This window comes from Chanodichthys erythropterus, chromosome 13 (assembly GCF_024489055.1).
Source record: "Chanodichthys erythropterus isolate Z2021 chromosome 13, ASM2448905v1, whole genome shotgun sequence".
In the NCBI taxonomy this organism is placed as follows: domain Eukaryota; kingdom Metazoa; phylum Chordata; class Actinopteri; order Cypriniformes; family Xenocyprididae; genus Chanodichthys; species Chanodichthys erythropterus.
In genome coordinates, this window is record NC_090233.1 from 18,600,342 (window position 1) to 18,615,924 (window position 15,583).

General features: G+C 36.3%; 1 protein-coding gene across 2 annotated transcripts in view; it reads right to left on the reverse strand.

Annotated features, from left to right (window-relative positions):
- Nucleotides 1–15,583, reverse strand: part of lifra (LIF receptor subunit alpha a) — a 37,851-nt gene that overhangs the window by 16,842 nt on the left and 5,426 nt on the right. For both annotated transcript variants that reach the window (XM_067405740.1, XM_067405742.1), the window contains exons 2-9: nucleotides 8,574–8,716; nucleotides 7,013–7,155; nucleotides 4,773–4,926; nucleotides 3,939–4,211; nucleotides 2,543–2,672; nucleotides 1,720–1,853; nucleotides 1,448–1,593; nucleotides 1–71 (exon numbers count right to left, since the gene is read on the reverse strand). The exon at nucleotides 1–71 is cut by the window's left edge and continues 83 nt beyond it. In XM_067405740.1, the coding sequence (XP_067261841.1) occupies nucleotides 1–71; nucleotides 1,448–1,593; nucleotides 1,720–1,853; nucleotides 2,543–2,672; nucleotides 3,939–4,211; nucleotides 4,773–4,926; nucleotides 7,013–7,155; nucleotides 8,574–8,640 (1,118 nt within the window). In that variant the 5' untranslated portion in view covers nucleotides 8,641–8,716. The remainder of the gene's footprint in view (nucleotides 72–1,447; nucleotides 1,594–1,719; nucleotides 1,854–2,542; nucleotides 2,673–3,938; nucleotides 4,212–4,772; nucleotides 4,927–7,012; nucleotides 7,156–8,573; nucleotides 8,717–15,583) is intronic.

A 15,583-nucleotide genomic window follows, 5' to 3' on the forward strand; every position in this document is an offset into this window, starting at 1 on the left:
ACAGTGAAGTCTGCATCTGGCCACAAGCCCTCCAGCATTACAGACGACAAACCTGTGCCACTGTAGTTACGCTAAAGACACACACACAGAAATATCAGCCCACTGGTTTGAAATCAGTAGCCATTTTTAAATATTATATAACAGTCCTAAATGGAATAGGTTAAATAACAATTTTGCTTGATTAATCTGATTTACAAAACATCACTGCTAAGGTGGCTTGAGTAATAGTTTAAAGTAGTTTTGTAATAAATACAAATGATGCATAAAAAAACAGGATTAAAAAAAGAATCGGGAAAACATTGCAATAAAAGGAAAAGTAACTCATTTATTCCACCCTCATATCATTTTAAACTTGTACAGTCTTCTTTCAAACACATTTTTTGTTTTCAATAACCAGGGCTTGACATTAACACCTGCCAACCCACCAAAAGCAGGTGGATTTGAGCAGCGGAGTGTAATGCAGTCACTCCTACTAGCTACTTTGGAGGGTTGAAATTTTTAATATTTACGTTTTTTAATTGTAGTCTTTTATAAAGGTACCTGGAATAATAAACTAAGTGCAATGTAGTGTTGTCAAAAATATAGATTTTTCGTTTAAAATAAAATCTGAAATGCTTCCAATACTAATTTTCCTCAGAATAGATACACGATACCAGCTGCACTTTCCCTCTCTCTCATCTCTCCGACAGCGAGTCAACACACAAACCCGCACATAAAGCCGCCTCTCAGAACTACATTGAGTTCAGTCATATACAAAAAAAAAAAAAAAAGTCAAAATGTCGGTGCTGCCAAGTATTCATGTAAACACAGTGATTTAAGTGAATGTAAACAGTTGTTAAAGTTGTTACACATTTGTGTAACAATATAATGGATCTGTGTGTCAGGTCTTAAACTGACAGCAGCCTAAATACACCTGCTGCCAAATTATGAGATAATATCAAAAATATCAATATGGCAGTTTTTCCCCATTGTATCAATGTCAAAAATGTGGCCAGTGAAAATGCTGAGTGGCTAGTAACTTTGGAAAACCACTAGCCACAATGGCTGGTGAGCAAAAAAGCTAATGTCAAGCTAATGTATAACAATACGCACCATAAACATTTCCTAAAGCTGTACAATAGGTTTATGTGAGGAACAAACTAATTAAATCATTATTCACTGACAATTGTTCATTAAAAAAAGTGCACATGTGCAAATTAAATTTGAGGGAAGATTTTCAGTGAATGATTAAACGCACTATTATGGTGTTTCATTGCATTTTTTTGAGGATAAGCATTATGCACTTTGCATTTTTGTTTTTTCTTAATTTTCTCAAAATAAATGTTGTGTTTTTCTTGAGTAAATAATGTCAAATTTTTTATTTTTTGGGTGAACTACCTCTTTAACTCCAAGACCAAACAAAAAGCAAACAGGGTTCTGGGAGCTGAAAGCTGAGCAGTGAACTTACTGTGCTGGAAAGTTCATGGCCGATGAGCTCCAGCTGGCAGACCATCTCCAGCTTTTTATACGCCGCCACAGGCCAACTCCACTGCAGTGTGGCGTTCCACGCCTTGACTTCGACCGCTGTCACATTTGCTGGAGCCAACAGATGTACTGGAAGAGAGACAAAACAGTCAGAGAAAAGTTCTCACTCATGAGAATATTAAGACACAGTCGCTCTGACTCTATTTATAATGTTGATATACTCAATTAAAAGGAGAACGTATTGAAATGTGGTACCGCGGTCAGCGAGTTGGGCGGAGTCAGTAAGCCGAACTGTTCCAAGAGTATTTCGAGCCACCAGAGTCCAGTTGTCCTCCCAGACCTTCGAACTACACCAAGAGGTGTTCCCATCATTAGTCACCAAACAGTCCCTGCAGACAGAAATATGGCTTATAAAACCTAGACGTTCATTCATTCCGAGAGGAAATGGTCTTAATAATCACACAAGTTAATAATAGGTTGATAATAATAAGAAATGTTTCTTGAGCATCAAATCAGCATGTTAGAATAATTTCTGAAGGATCATGTGACACTGAAGACTGGAGTAATGATGCTGAAAATTCCGCTTTGAATTGCAGGAATAAATTACAATTTATAATATATTACAACTGAAAACAAGTTATTTTAAATTGAAATAATATTTCACAAAATTACTGATTTTACTGTTTTTTTGTTAAAATAAATGCAGCTTAAGAGACTCAAAAACATCACATAATCAGACTTTTGTATGGTTGTGTATGAAACATTTATTATTACAACTTATTATTATAATAAATAATTATTAAATAATTGATATGCATTTATAAATATTAATAGAAATTTATATGAATAATACTCACAGCTGTCACATCAGACAAGAAATGGCACATTAATTAGATTAGAACATTAATGGAATTCTTGGATTAGCAGTAAAAATAACCATGACAGAAGTATCCTTTTCCATCTCATTTAATGTGGTTTGCTGTTTGGTGATCTTTTTATGTACCAAGGACATTACGGTCCTGAGCGCCAAATGCTATAGTGTATGTGGTCAGTGGTTCCTGTGTAGTGTGTTTCTTGCCTTCCATTAAGGGTGTAGTTAGTGCGGTTGATCTTTCTTTTCAAGTGAGTGTCACGTCCTTTCCACCAAGAACATTTTGCGGATGCCAGGTCCCGCGTTTCACAGACCAACCCTTCATCTCCCGGCGGATCTACAGCAATTACATACAACAAAGCCACATGCAAGTTGCTCTTTAACACTGCACAGCAATCATCTACTGCCAGTCATTATCCTAAAAATGAACACTCAAATTTTCCCTTTTTTCTGAAGTTGTATGTGAATTTTACAGTGGTGGATTTGTTTATAGAGCTTATATATCATAATATTTTGGCAAACCACTTGTAAAGATAAATTAAAGGGTTAGTTCACCCAAAAATGAAAATTCTGTCATTAATTACTCACCCTCATGTCGTTCCAAACCCGTAAGACCTTCAATCATCTTCGAAACCCAAATTAACATATTTTTGATGAAATCTGAGAGCTGTCTGACTCCTCCATAGACAGCCATTTAATTACCACTGTCAAGGCCCAGAAAGGTACTAAAGACATCGTTAAAATAGTCCATGTGACTGCAGTGGTTCAACCTTAATGTTATGAAGTGACAAGAATACTTTTTTTGCACAAAAAACTAAATCAAAAATATCAACTTTATTCAACAATCTCTTCTCTTCCATGTCATTCTCCTACGCTGTTGACTTGGTGAACGCAGTGCAGAGCTTCTGTGTTTACATCCAAACGCGATTCAGTATTGGCAGACGCTGTACACGTCAGCAGCACGATGCATGCGTGTGATGCTGACGCAGGAGCCGGCCAATAATGAGTCGGCATTCTGATGTAAACACAGAAGCTCTGCACTGTGTTCACTATATCAACAGCATAGGAGAATGACATGGAAGAGAAGAGATTGAATAAAGTCGTTATTTTTTGGCGCACAAAAAATATTCTCGTCACTTCATAACATTAAGGCTGAACCTCTGCAGTCACGTTGACTATTTTTACAATGTCTTTACTACGTCTCTAGACCTGGAATGTGGTAATTTCGTTGCTTTCTATAGGAGATAAAAACCTCTCAGATTTGATCAAAAATATCTTAATTTGTGTTCTGAAGATGAACGAAGGTCTTACGGATTTGGAACAACATGATTGTGAGTAATTAATGACAGAAATTTCATTTTTGAGTGAACTAACCCTTTAAATTGTAAAAGTATTTCAAACAATTAATATTTTTTACTTTATTTTTTATCAAATCAATTTAGATTTGGTAAGCAGAAGATTCGTCTTTTAAAAATATTAACCCTAACCAAGACTTCTGAATGGTAGTGTATATAAATTATAAATATTTAATACACATTTCTTCATATTTCTTATATTTAGCATAATATATATTTAGATATAAATTGATATGAATTATACTCACAGCCGACAAACACCACAGCTCCTGTGAGGGTAAACTCTGGGGAACAGCAGACCACGTTGGTGCCCGTGTTGCCAGATGCTGGCTGGTTGGTTACTGTAATGGCATAAGTTCTTCTGCTCAAGCGTGTGGCGCTCATCTGCTGACCCATGTACCTGATATCTTGGAAATCAACCTTCTCTTTAACAATACAGCAGAAGGTCATGTTACTGCCCACAGGAACCACCTTATCATGGGGATACATGCTAGACTCAGACTTCTCAGGAATATCGGACCCTAGAGACAAAAGGATGGGGGTGAGATAACAAGAGTTTGGTAAATGGTTTAAATAACTTTTTTTTTTCTTAGTGGATCCAAAGAGCAACATCAAAACAGAAAATGTCCTTTTATAGCTTTCAAAACAGCTCCAAGCTCAGAAACAAAACTATCTGGTACAAAATTAGATCACTGCCGTTATAATCAACGGATGCGTCTACACTTAAAAATGGCAGGTCCTAATTTTGTCTCACTGCACAGCTACTCCAGCAACTTTATTTATCATGCCTGTCTGAAATAAAACATCTTTAGATCATAAATGTCATATTTGTTAAATAATTAACAACTAATCTATAGTATAAATTTAAATAACTTTTGACTGTCACAGTAGAGCCAGCTTAAGCTCATGAAAGGATACAGACAGTGAATTAAATGACTTTGGATGCTAAAATAAGTTCTCAAAACAAGGACCACACAGTGCTATGTTTGTTTGTGCGCTGATTTTAAGAAAGGTTTGCAGATGCCCAGGCCGAGCACCGGGTTTCAGGACCAGCACCATTTTGGAAAGGTTTTTTTTGGTACCTGGAATGGTCTGAAGGGGGCTCCACTGGCTGACCGACTGCTGGTTTCGTGCTCTGATTCGCACTGAATGAGAAGTGCACTCCAAGGGTAAAGACGAGCGCCATATCCAAACACGCTGTCCTGTTACAGGATCTGTTTTAACTGCCACCGTCTCCTACAAATGAAAACAGAAAATTTGCATTCATACATTTGGATGCTGTAATTTACACTGCACTCACATTTTATTAGTTCATGCGTTCCCTGAGAATCAGCAAAGAACCATGCTCTACATTATGAATGTGAAAAAGCAGTTTTGCCCCACACATCTTAACGTCAGCATTAGCAACCCGATTCAATTCCATAATGTGATTCTGAGTGAAACAACACTGAGTGACAACTGTAGGGTAGGACTTGATTTAAACCATCTACATTTGACTGGATTCCAGAACACGACTGTTACACACTGTTCTATACAGAATAGAGTGTAACAGTCGAGTTCCGGAAGTAAAAATTCCATTAATTCTTTCCATAGTGGAATTTATTTTTAACAATAACTTTTAAACATTTAAAGACGGATGTATTCTGAGCTCAGAGGTTGTTGATCAATGTTAAAAGTTTTTTTTTTTTGAAGCCATCAGCCCACAAATGAATTCCCCTTCATTTTTGGGTCATAGTTGGTACCTTCACTGTCAAAAGTGACTGAAGCCTTGAAATGTTGTTTTTGTTGTTGTTTTTCACTGTTTGTTGTTTTTTCCAGGAAAGTCAATGAAATATACTTTGTAATATTTATACAATTTTTATGGGCTAAGTTTCCCATTCAAATTAATATAATAAAATTATTTTTCAATAAATGCAATATTTCAGATTAACATATCTGAATCATATCCACGTTTTTTTTCTGTGTTCACATATCGAATGCTCCAAGTCTAATCCCATTCTGATGAAGCAAAAAAATTTTTTTCTCATTCATAAGTTGTAATTTTTAACCACGGAAGGTACAAAGTGTTACTTTTTATTTTTCGACCCTTTAACATATATGTATATATAAATTTGTCTGATTTTCAAATACTTTTGTGATTAATATCAAAGTTTGTAATGCTGTGATTCATCTTGTAGCAGGTTGGTTTGGTTCATGTCATTGCTTATATTTAGACTTTATAAAGTATAAAGACTTTTTTGAAATCCTTATTGAAAAAAATGAATGGAAAAATTCTTCCAGAACTAAGGTCCCTGAAAAAGTGGGCGGGCACTAACAGACTCTATGGAGCTGAATAAAAGTTTGCATTGGATTGTGGGTGATCTACTCCCTTCCACTTTTAACAGGGACGTGGATGCTGAAGATCAAATTCAAGCATCTCAAAATACCCCGCAATGTTTTTTTATTATTATTTGCTATTAATCACTGGGAACTGTATGGCTGTAATTTCCTGTTAACTATCAGTAATATTTTAGAAAGGTTGCATTACCTACAACAACAGCTTTTGGGCTATTGGTTCACATTATTTTCCTTCTAGCCAAAAAACATTAGCCCAAATAGAAAGGTGTTTTAGAAGGGTGTTTTTCTGTTTTTTATGAAAAATATGGAATAATGTACACTGATGAATTGTACACTATAAGACCAAGAACTCAAACTATGAAAGTAAACACATACATTTTGATTTCATGCTGACTTCAAGGCAAATACATCAGATCTATCGACAGGGTCTGTGGCATGCCGTTAATTACCACAGGAAGTCATTTCGACTCATCCCTCAGTTAAAAAGGAACAGTAATGCAATTACAATGAAAGGCCAGCAGATATTGTTTTCTGTGGTAATCAACAGTGTGCCGACAGAGTGGCATTCAGTCTCGAAGATTGCTTTAGGGGCACAGATGCAATAATAGTACATCCAAATAAGCAAAATATATTTTGCAATATGAGCAGACTAACATGGACCAATAAATTCCAAAACAAGTTAGACATGAATCAATCGCTATCATAACATGTAGCTCTAAGCTCTTAAAGTCCCAGTCGGTGACTCATGAGATGGGAAAACACTGAGTGGAGAACTGGTTTGAGTGTATTTGCATTTAATCCCTTGTTATTGAACTAAAGGTGAACCCGTATTGTTGTAAAGACCTGGAGGTGGCACAATGATGTTCCAGTAATACTTCCCAGTGATTTATGGCACACACCCAAATGCATATGTCAACACTAAACAACTAAAACACAGATTAACAGACGACATGACATCCAACGGCAGAGATGTATGAGTGCTTACATTTAACACCACATTCATGAGCTCGGTGTGGAAAATCTCGATGTCAAAAAGCGATGAGTCACTCTGCCATGTCATTGTAAGAGTCTGTGCAGGTAAATCAGGCTGTAGTGTTAAACCATGGGGCACAGGAAGTTCACCCAGACCTGTAACATTACAAAAAGAGAGAAGAGATGACTTGGATATTCATTTCAGTTGGTGTAAACCTGTAATTAATTAAACCTTCTATAATTTATGACTATATAACAGTACAATCACTGTTTTCAACATTGATTATAATAAATGTTTCTTGAGCAGCAAATCAGCATATTAGAAGGATCTGAAGGATCATGTGACACTGAAGACTGGAGTAATGATGCTGAAAATTCAGCTTTGAAAACAGAAATAAATTACATTTAAAAGGTATTCAAATGCAAAACAATTATTTGAATTGTAAAAATATTTCACAATATTACTGCTTTTACTGTATATTCGATCAAGTGATTGCAGTCTTTTAAAAACATTAAAAAAATAAAAGTACCAATCCCAAACATTTGAATGATAGTGTAAATGTCAATATTTTTCAGAGAATTTGAATAAAACATTATGACATTATATTACATTTAAACTTAGGTTACTTCTTTCAAAAACATTTAAAAAATCTTAATAACCTCAAAATTTTCTCAAAATTACTCTAACACTAAATTTAATCAGGATTACGACATGTTTCATTAATGTCATTCATTAAAGGGATAGTTCACCCAAAAATTAAAATTTTATGTTTATCTGCTTACCCCCAGTGCATCCAAGATGTAGAGGACTTTTTTTCTTCAGTCGAACGCAAATTATGATTTTAAACTGCAACCGCTGCCGTCTGTCAGTCAAATAATAGCAGTGATTGGGAATTTGAACAATAAGAGTCGAAAAAACTTCCATAGACAAATCCAAATTAAACCCTGCGGCTCGTGACGGCACATTGATGTCCTAAGACACGAAATGATCGGTTTGTGCGAGAGACCGAACAGTATTTATATCATTTTTTACCTCTAATACACCACTATGTCCAACTTCGTTCAACTTCCGTTTAGTGAGGTCTGATCGCGCTCTGACAACGGAAGTGATGTCTCGTGCTCATTGAAGTATATGGGCGAGACATCACTTCCGTCTTCAGAACGCGTTTTTTGACCTCACTAACAGGAAGCTGAACGAAGTTGGACCATAATGGTGTATTAGAGGTAAAAATGATATAAATAATGTTCGGTTTCTCACACAAACCAAACGTTTCGTGTCTTAGGTTTTAACTTTGATTTGTCTAAGCAAGTTTTATTTACTGTTATAGTTGAAGTTCCCATCTACTGCTATTATTTGACTGACCGACGGCAACGGTTGCAGTTAAAAATCATAATTTGCGTTCGACTGAAGAAAAAAAGTCACCTACATCTTGGATGCACTGGGGGTAAGCAGATAAACATCAAATTTTAATTTTTGGGTGAACTACCCTTTAACGTAATCCGAATTAAACCTGAGGTGACTAGACAGAATTCTCTAACATGATCAATCTGGATAGGAATTTGACGACACTCACCATTCTGCGCTTGAGAGCGCAAGACCCCGAGGCTCAGCAACAGAGCCAGAATCACCCAGCCCTGCATACTGACCCAACCAGAACACTATTCCGCTTAAAGAAAGAGTAGAACACAACCGAGACCTGGAGAACAGAACCCACACCTACAACAAAACACACAAAAAAATAGAGGTTAAAGGTTGAAATCAGTTTTTCAGGATGTAAATAAATTATTTTATTTGTGAAAAATTTCTAATCTGGAGGGCTAAACATAATCTGGAAAACAAAATTAATAACAGCTTGCAACTGTGACACTGAATCAACGTATTGATGCATAGAACATCATTTTTCTAAATTTCCATTAGGGAAATTGCACGATATATCGCATGAAATTGTCACGCGCATTTCGTCAGTAAAGCCGGTTCCCTGATTGCTGCTAAATCGCCATCACCTGCTTTCAAATGGAGCGGCATTTAATAGACAGAGCCGTAGATCACTGATAAGCCACGCAATATCGCGTTCATATCGCAGATGAATCGCCTTCGATAATGAACGCGATATTGCGTGGCTTATCAGTGAACTACGGCTCTGTCTATTAAATGCCGCTCCATTTGAAAGCAGGTGATGGCGATTTAGCAGCAATCAGGGAACCGGCTTTACTGACGAAATGCGCGTGACAATTTCATGCGATATATCGTGCAGCCCTAATTTCCATTATTATCAACTTTTTTGAATTGCACAACTTTTAGCATAAATCTCACAAAAACATGCCGGTTTCAAACTATGCAAAACCAAAAAGTAAAATAGGAAATCATACTTTCATTATATTTTCAATTTAAGGACCATTAACACGTTTTTCCTCACATCTAAACTGTACCATAATGTGTCTGAACATTTTTTGTATTTTACATTATTCTGAATGGCATCATCATTACTGTAATACACTGTCATTAATATAACCTAAATGCATTTACAGACATTTATATATTGTTATATGATGTGTACTTCAATCTTAACTCTTTTAACTTTATTATTCATTATTTTCTGGTTAGGTAAAGTAAGTCAAATCTGACCTTAATCATATGCATTCAATTGATAAAGAGTCCTTTGCAGTCAGTCTTTGCTCAAGGTCTTATCAATAATAATCTTGGTGAACAATTGTTTGCAATTAATATAATAGCAATTTATTAGTTGCAAATGTTTGATTAAAGAAAAATAAAAGGCAAATAAAAAAAAAAATCAACAGCAAAAATATAAAAACAAAAGGTTTCAATCAAAGGTTTAATCAGCTGTGTTTCTCACGTTGAGAGATATCGCTCAATCAGCATGTGTCTGAATGGTCATCTCGTCAGTCTTTTATACACAAGCAGTCCACAGCCAAAGTAAGGTTATCTTCTGCTGCCATCAATACATAACATTCTACTCCAAGTAACTTAAAGTGCCCCTATAATGCTTTTTCGGATATCACCTTTCATGCAGTGTGTAATATAGCTGTTTAACAAATTTGCATAATGCCAGTCTATGGTCTGCATTGGCTGCCTACGAACAACATTTACTTTGACCCGCCCTCAAACACTGCAGTCGCAGCAGAGACTGGAAGAGTTTGTTTCGTGTTGTTGACAATAGGCATTTCATTTTCCGACATGTGGTGTAAGCAGTAGACTAAATCACAACAGACTGGGCCATCTGACCAATCAGAGCTTCAGAGACTGAATCATTTTGTCGAACCGTTTCAGACACAGTGAGAAAAGAGCTGATGCTGCAATGTATATAATGAGAAAGTTAAAGTGTTTTTCGACCTTGAATGCATGTAAACCTATCGTAGCAGACCTCCAAAACTAAATTAGGAGCCTTTAAAATAGCATAACAGGCACTTTAATAAAAAAAAATATATATTTATATATAAATTTTCTTCACACACACACATACAGGGCAGTCATGGCCAAATGGTTAGACATTCAGACTGGTAACCTGAAGGCTGCAGGTAAAATTTTTAATACCAGCAGGAAATGACTGAGATGCCCAATCCCTCCCTGGACGCCACCGCAAAATGGCTGCCCACTGCTCCACTGTGTGTGTGTGTGTGTGTGTGTGTGTGTGTGTGTGTGTGTGTGTGTGTGTGTGTGTGTGTGTGTGTGTGTGTGTGTGTGTGTGTGTGTGTGTGTGTGTGTGTGTGTGTGTGTGTGTGTGTGTGTGTGTGTGTGTGTGTGTGTGTGTGTGTGTGTGTGTGTTCGCTACTCACTGCTCCTAATGTGTGTGGGTGGGTTAAATGCAGAGGACAAATTCTGAGTATGGGTCACTATACTTGGCCTTCACATGGCACTTTCACTTTCACAATAAGTAAAGAAGGCTGGAAAGACAAGACCTCTTAACATGGGCAAGTACGCACACACGTTACTGATTACAGCAGTTCTTATGTTTCCAATACACACAAATATATAATAGCAGCGACAGTTAGTTTCTCTTTTCAATTTTCCATTCATTTCTATATATTTTTATGCATCTACTACTTGGATTAAATAAAGGTACTACAAAGCAAAGCATATAAAAAAAAGAAACCAAAGAGTAATTGCATATTCACCATTTTTATCAACAAGATTATATAATATTCTTTTTATTATTTCCTTATCCTAATATAATTATAAAGGTTGATGCAATGTAAATCAGAATTCATCACAATATTCAATGTTTTCTGAAAGCAATAACAAACCTTATCACACTACCCCCATTTACATCAATTTCCCAGCTAGCCTATTTATTCCCTGAAAATCTAGAATTTCCTGTCCTCACCTGCTTCTATCCTGCACAAATCAGAAACAAAACACCAAACTGAGATTTAGGAACACAAATCTGATCAAACAAGCCCTCTCGTGTGTAGATACAACATGTTCAGTTGTTTTGAATGGCATTCATTCATACAGCAGTTCATTTGATAAGGTGTCTTCAAAATGTTGGTACGCATCATGAGCATCTTATCAGTGCTGCACATACCAAAGTGAATAAACAAGGGCACAAATACGGAGTGCATCACATTCCCATGAAAGATTAAATTAGTGCAATGCTGCAGCTCCTACCTCACTTAAAGAAACTTCTGGATCAAGGACGTAAAAAGAAACACAAATGAAAACAGTAACTAAGTAACTAGATTTTTACAAGAATGCTAGACGTTGTGGTTGGTAGGGCAGTGCTGTGCAATCAAGGTCTAAAGTCTTCTTTTAGCAAATTTCTAGGTAGTAACTACCAGGTCTCAATAAAGCACATTTGAGGAATCATTTACACCTGTAGCACAAACGTTGCTAGACGAGTTCCACATTAATGCATCAGGACAAGGACCTCTGACTACCAAGCTAATAGGTTCAGCAATTCACACCAGACAAGGTATTATTTAGACAACAATAAGCAAAATGGATCATGAACAAACACAGGGTGAAGTAGCAGCTTATTTGACAGTTCTGGCCTCGGGTACAGATGCCAAATACAAGTTTAAACAAGCCTTCAAATTCCCTCCTGCATGTGAATCCCCAAACACCACCTCATACTGAAACTGAAGCCATTTCACTTTTCCAGTAAACTGAAGTCTGGGAAAAAAAACAACATTTTTAGCAAAAAAAAAGAAACAGTTTAGAATCCAAGGAGGAAGAAGAAAAAGAATATAAAAATTATATATATATATATATATATATATATATATATATATATATATATATATATATATATATATATATATATATATATATATATATATATATATATATATATATATATATATTTTTTTTTTTTTTTTTTGAAGAAAAGCACATTTTGGCTATGCAAAAAAACACTACAGTTTCTGCCAGAATAACCGATAAACATATTTAGCGGTGATTCTTGCCTTAGCAAACATTTAAAACTTTGAGCAATAATGTAATCAAACCCCTAAACCCAAAAGTATTTATCTTCAGCATGTACCCAGCCTAGCACTATTCTAAACAATAGGACTCTGAAAGACAAACCCAATGCATATCTACAGACTTTTAGTCAGCAAGTGACCACTAAGGGCACCCTAGCCACCACATAGCAGCACCCTAACACAGTGTGTCTACACCATAGACCAGTGGTTCCCAAACTGGGGTACGCGACGTGACAAAAGGGGGTACGCGAACAAAATGAGTAGTTCCTTTAATTCTACCTTAAAATAATATTAAAATCGAGCATGTATTTCTAACTGCCAAAATGTCGTAAATCTAGTACATTTAATCAGATTACCTCATCATTTGCAGTCAAAAATAACTGTATCCACACAAGCAGCATGGCATGCATATGATAGACTGAGTAGACTGCACGCTGCCTTAAATCGAGCAAAATTACTGTCGTTCTCGACAATGCACCTTTGTAAAAGTGGGGAATTTAGCACTTACTCACATGAAGAACAAATACAGACACAGATAATGGATTAATTTCGATTTAAGACTCAAACTTTCTCCGATACAAAAACATACTTTGTGTGAGTTCTTGTATTTAATGATGATAACGAGTAGGGCTGGGCGATATATCGAATGCTTTTGTCACGCGCATTTCGTCAGTAAAGCCGGTTCCCTGATTGCCGCTAAATCGCCATCACCTGCTTTCAAATGAAGCGGCATTTAATAGACAGAGCCGTAGTTCACTGATAAGCCACGTAATATTTCGTTCAATATCGATATGAATCGCCGTCGATAATGAACGCGATATTGCGTGGCTTATCAGTGAACTACGGCTCTGTCTATTAAATGCCGCTTCATTTGAAAGCAGGTGATGGCGATTTAGCGGCAATCAGGGAACCGGCTTTACTGACGAAATGCGCGTGACAAAAGCATTCGATATATCGCCCAGCCCTAATAACAAGCAAGAACGCAGTTGTTCCCAAATATCCACATGACTGCAAACGTGACATTATACAAGAGGTCAAAAAATTAAATGTACATTTTAAACACAGTACTGTCATATTTACTCTATTTTGCAATGAAATAATATTTCTAACGAAAACCACAGCAGAACTACAACACATGTCTGTGTTTCGCGAACAATTCTGCAGCTTTGAACAAATCGTGAGAGTGAATGATTCAATGATTCATTCACAGCCACTTGCTTCGTTACTGAATGAATGACTCGATGACTCACTCATAAAAACAGTGACTTGGTGCCACCTACTGGCGGTTTTAGTTTAATATAAGTTTTACTTAATTTTACCAACATTGCATATTTCTCTATTGAATTTTTTTTTTTTATTTAAAACATTATAAAATAAATAAAGTTATTCATAAAGGTAAAAAAGTGCACTGGAAAATCAATTTAGGGGGCAAATTTTGTGATTGCAGTCGAAGTGGAAGAGAGGGGTACGCAGAAGGATGGTAATCCCTTCAGGGGGTACTCCAAGCTAAAAAGTTTGGGAACCACTGCCATAGACTATAAAAAAGGTGGACCTTCAGTCTGTGCAGTACAAGCGCGAAGTGGAGCCACGAAATCAAGGTCCCGCCCACACTCCCTCAGAATTGGTTAATACTGCAGAACAACTCATTATGTCAGTGTAAAATAAACAGTTCTGGAAATGTAGAAATTAAAGTTAAAGCTCCAATTTCCAATTTTGTCATTTTAGGCAGTTTTTTATCATGCTATTGCTAGTTAAAGTACGCTTTAAAGGGTTAGTTCACCAAAAAAATGAAAATTCTGTCATTTATTACTTCAAAACAAGTAGGAAGCTTCGGAGAATTATGAATCAGCTTGTCGAATTAGTGGTTCGGAGCACCAAAATCACTTGATTTCAGCAGTTTGACACGGGATTCGAATCATGATTCGATACGCTGATTCATTATGCTCCGAAGCTTCCTAAAGCAGTGTTTTGAAATTGGCCATCACTATATAAGTCATTATTTTGTTTTTATGGCGCTCCAAAAATATTATAATATTAATATTGAACCACTGTACTCACATGAACTGATTTAAATATGTTTTTAGTACATTAATAGATCTTGAGAGAGGAAATTTCATTGCTGGCTATGGAGGCCTCACTGAGTCATCGGATTTCAACAAAAATATCTTAATTTGTGTTCTGAAGATTAACGAAGGTCTTACGTTTGTGGAACGACATGAGGCTGAGTAATAAATTACATTATTTTCACTTTTGTGTGAACTAACCCTTTAAAAAACATCAGCATGATAAAAAACATCAGCATGATGAAAAGCAACTAAAACCATCTTTGGAAAAAAAAACACATTTTAATTTGACTGTTTTGTTTCTCTCACGTCCCATTACATTACATGGAGAGGGCGGGATTTATGAACTATACTGTATCCAGCCACCTGGGGGCCAATCGAGGAGCTTTGCCTTCACTTTTCAGGACTCGTGTGGCACGCTTGGTCTACACCGGTCGCGATCATTGTCGCTCGCATCGCAACAGCCAAAATCTGTCTACACTCATTGCAAAGCAGGAGACCTTCGTGTTAGTACGTCATATAGGCCTGGGCGATAAAACGATAACGATATGTATTGCGATAGACACGTGATCGATATCAATAAAAAAATGTGTTCGATAATACGTTCGATATTTTTTATTCTTCGTCGGAAGAAAACAGATGTTGCTAAGCAAGTTTGGTTGCAATAACACTCTCTCTCTAAGGCACTCGCTCTCTGGTAATCAGTTTTGCATGTGCAGTCACTACTTACATTTTCTTCAGAAAATAGAAAAATCTTGTTTTGGGGGAAAAATTTAGCAACATTTTATTTTAAGGTTTAGTTACAAATTACTACATGTATATACTATAGTAATAACAATAAATTATGCATAATTACAAGTAACAAACCCTAAACCAAACCCTAACCATAATTCTATAATTAAGTTGACTTGAAAAAGCAAACTTACTGATATTCTACTTAAGCTTATTATTATTAATGGTGCTTGCCAAAGGCAAAACATCCATTCTTATTCTCCCGCATACACACAAAATTTTGGCGTGCTACTCCTCCCACCGCTTTTGTCACAGACCCACGAATGAGGTGTCAAATCGTGCGGTTT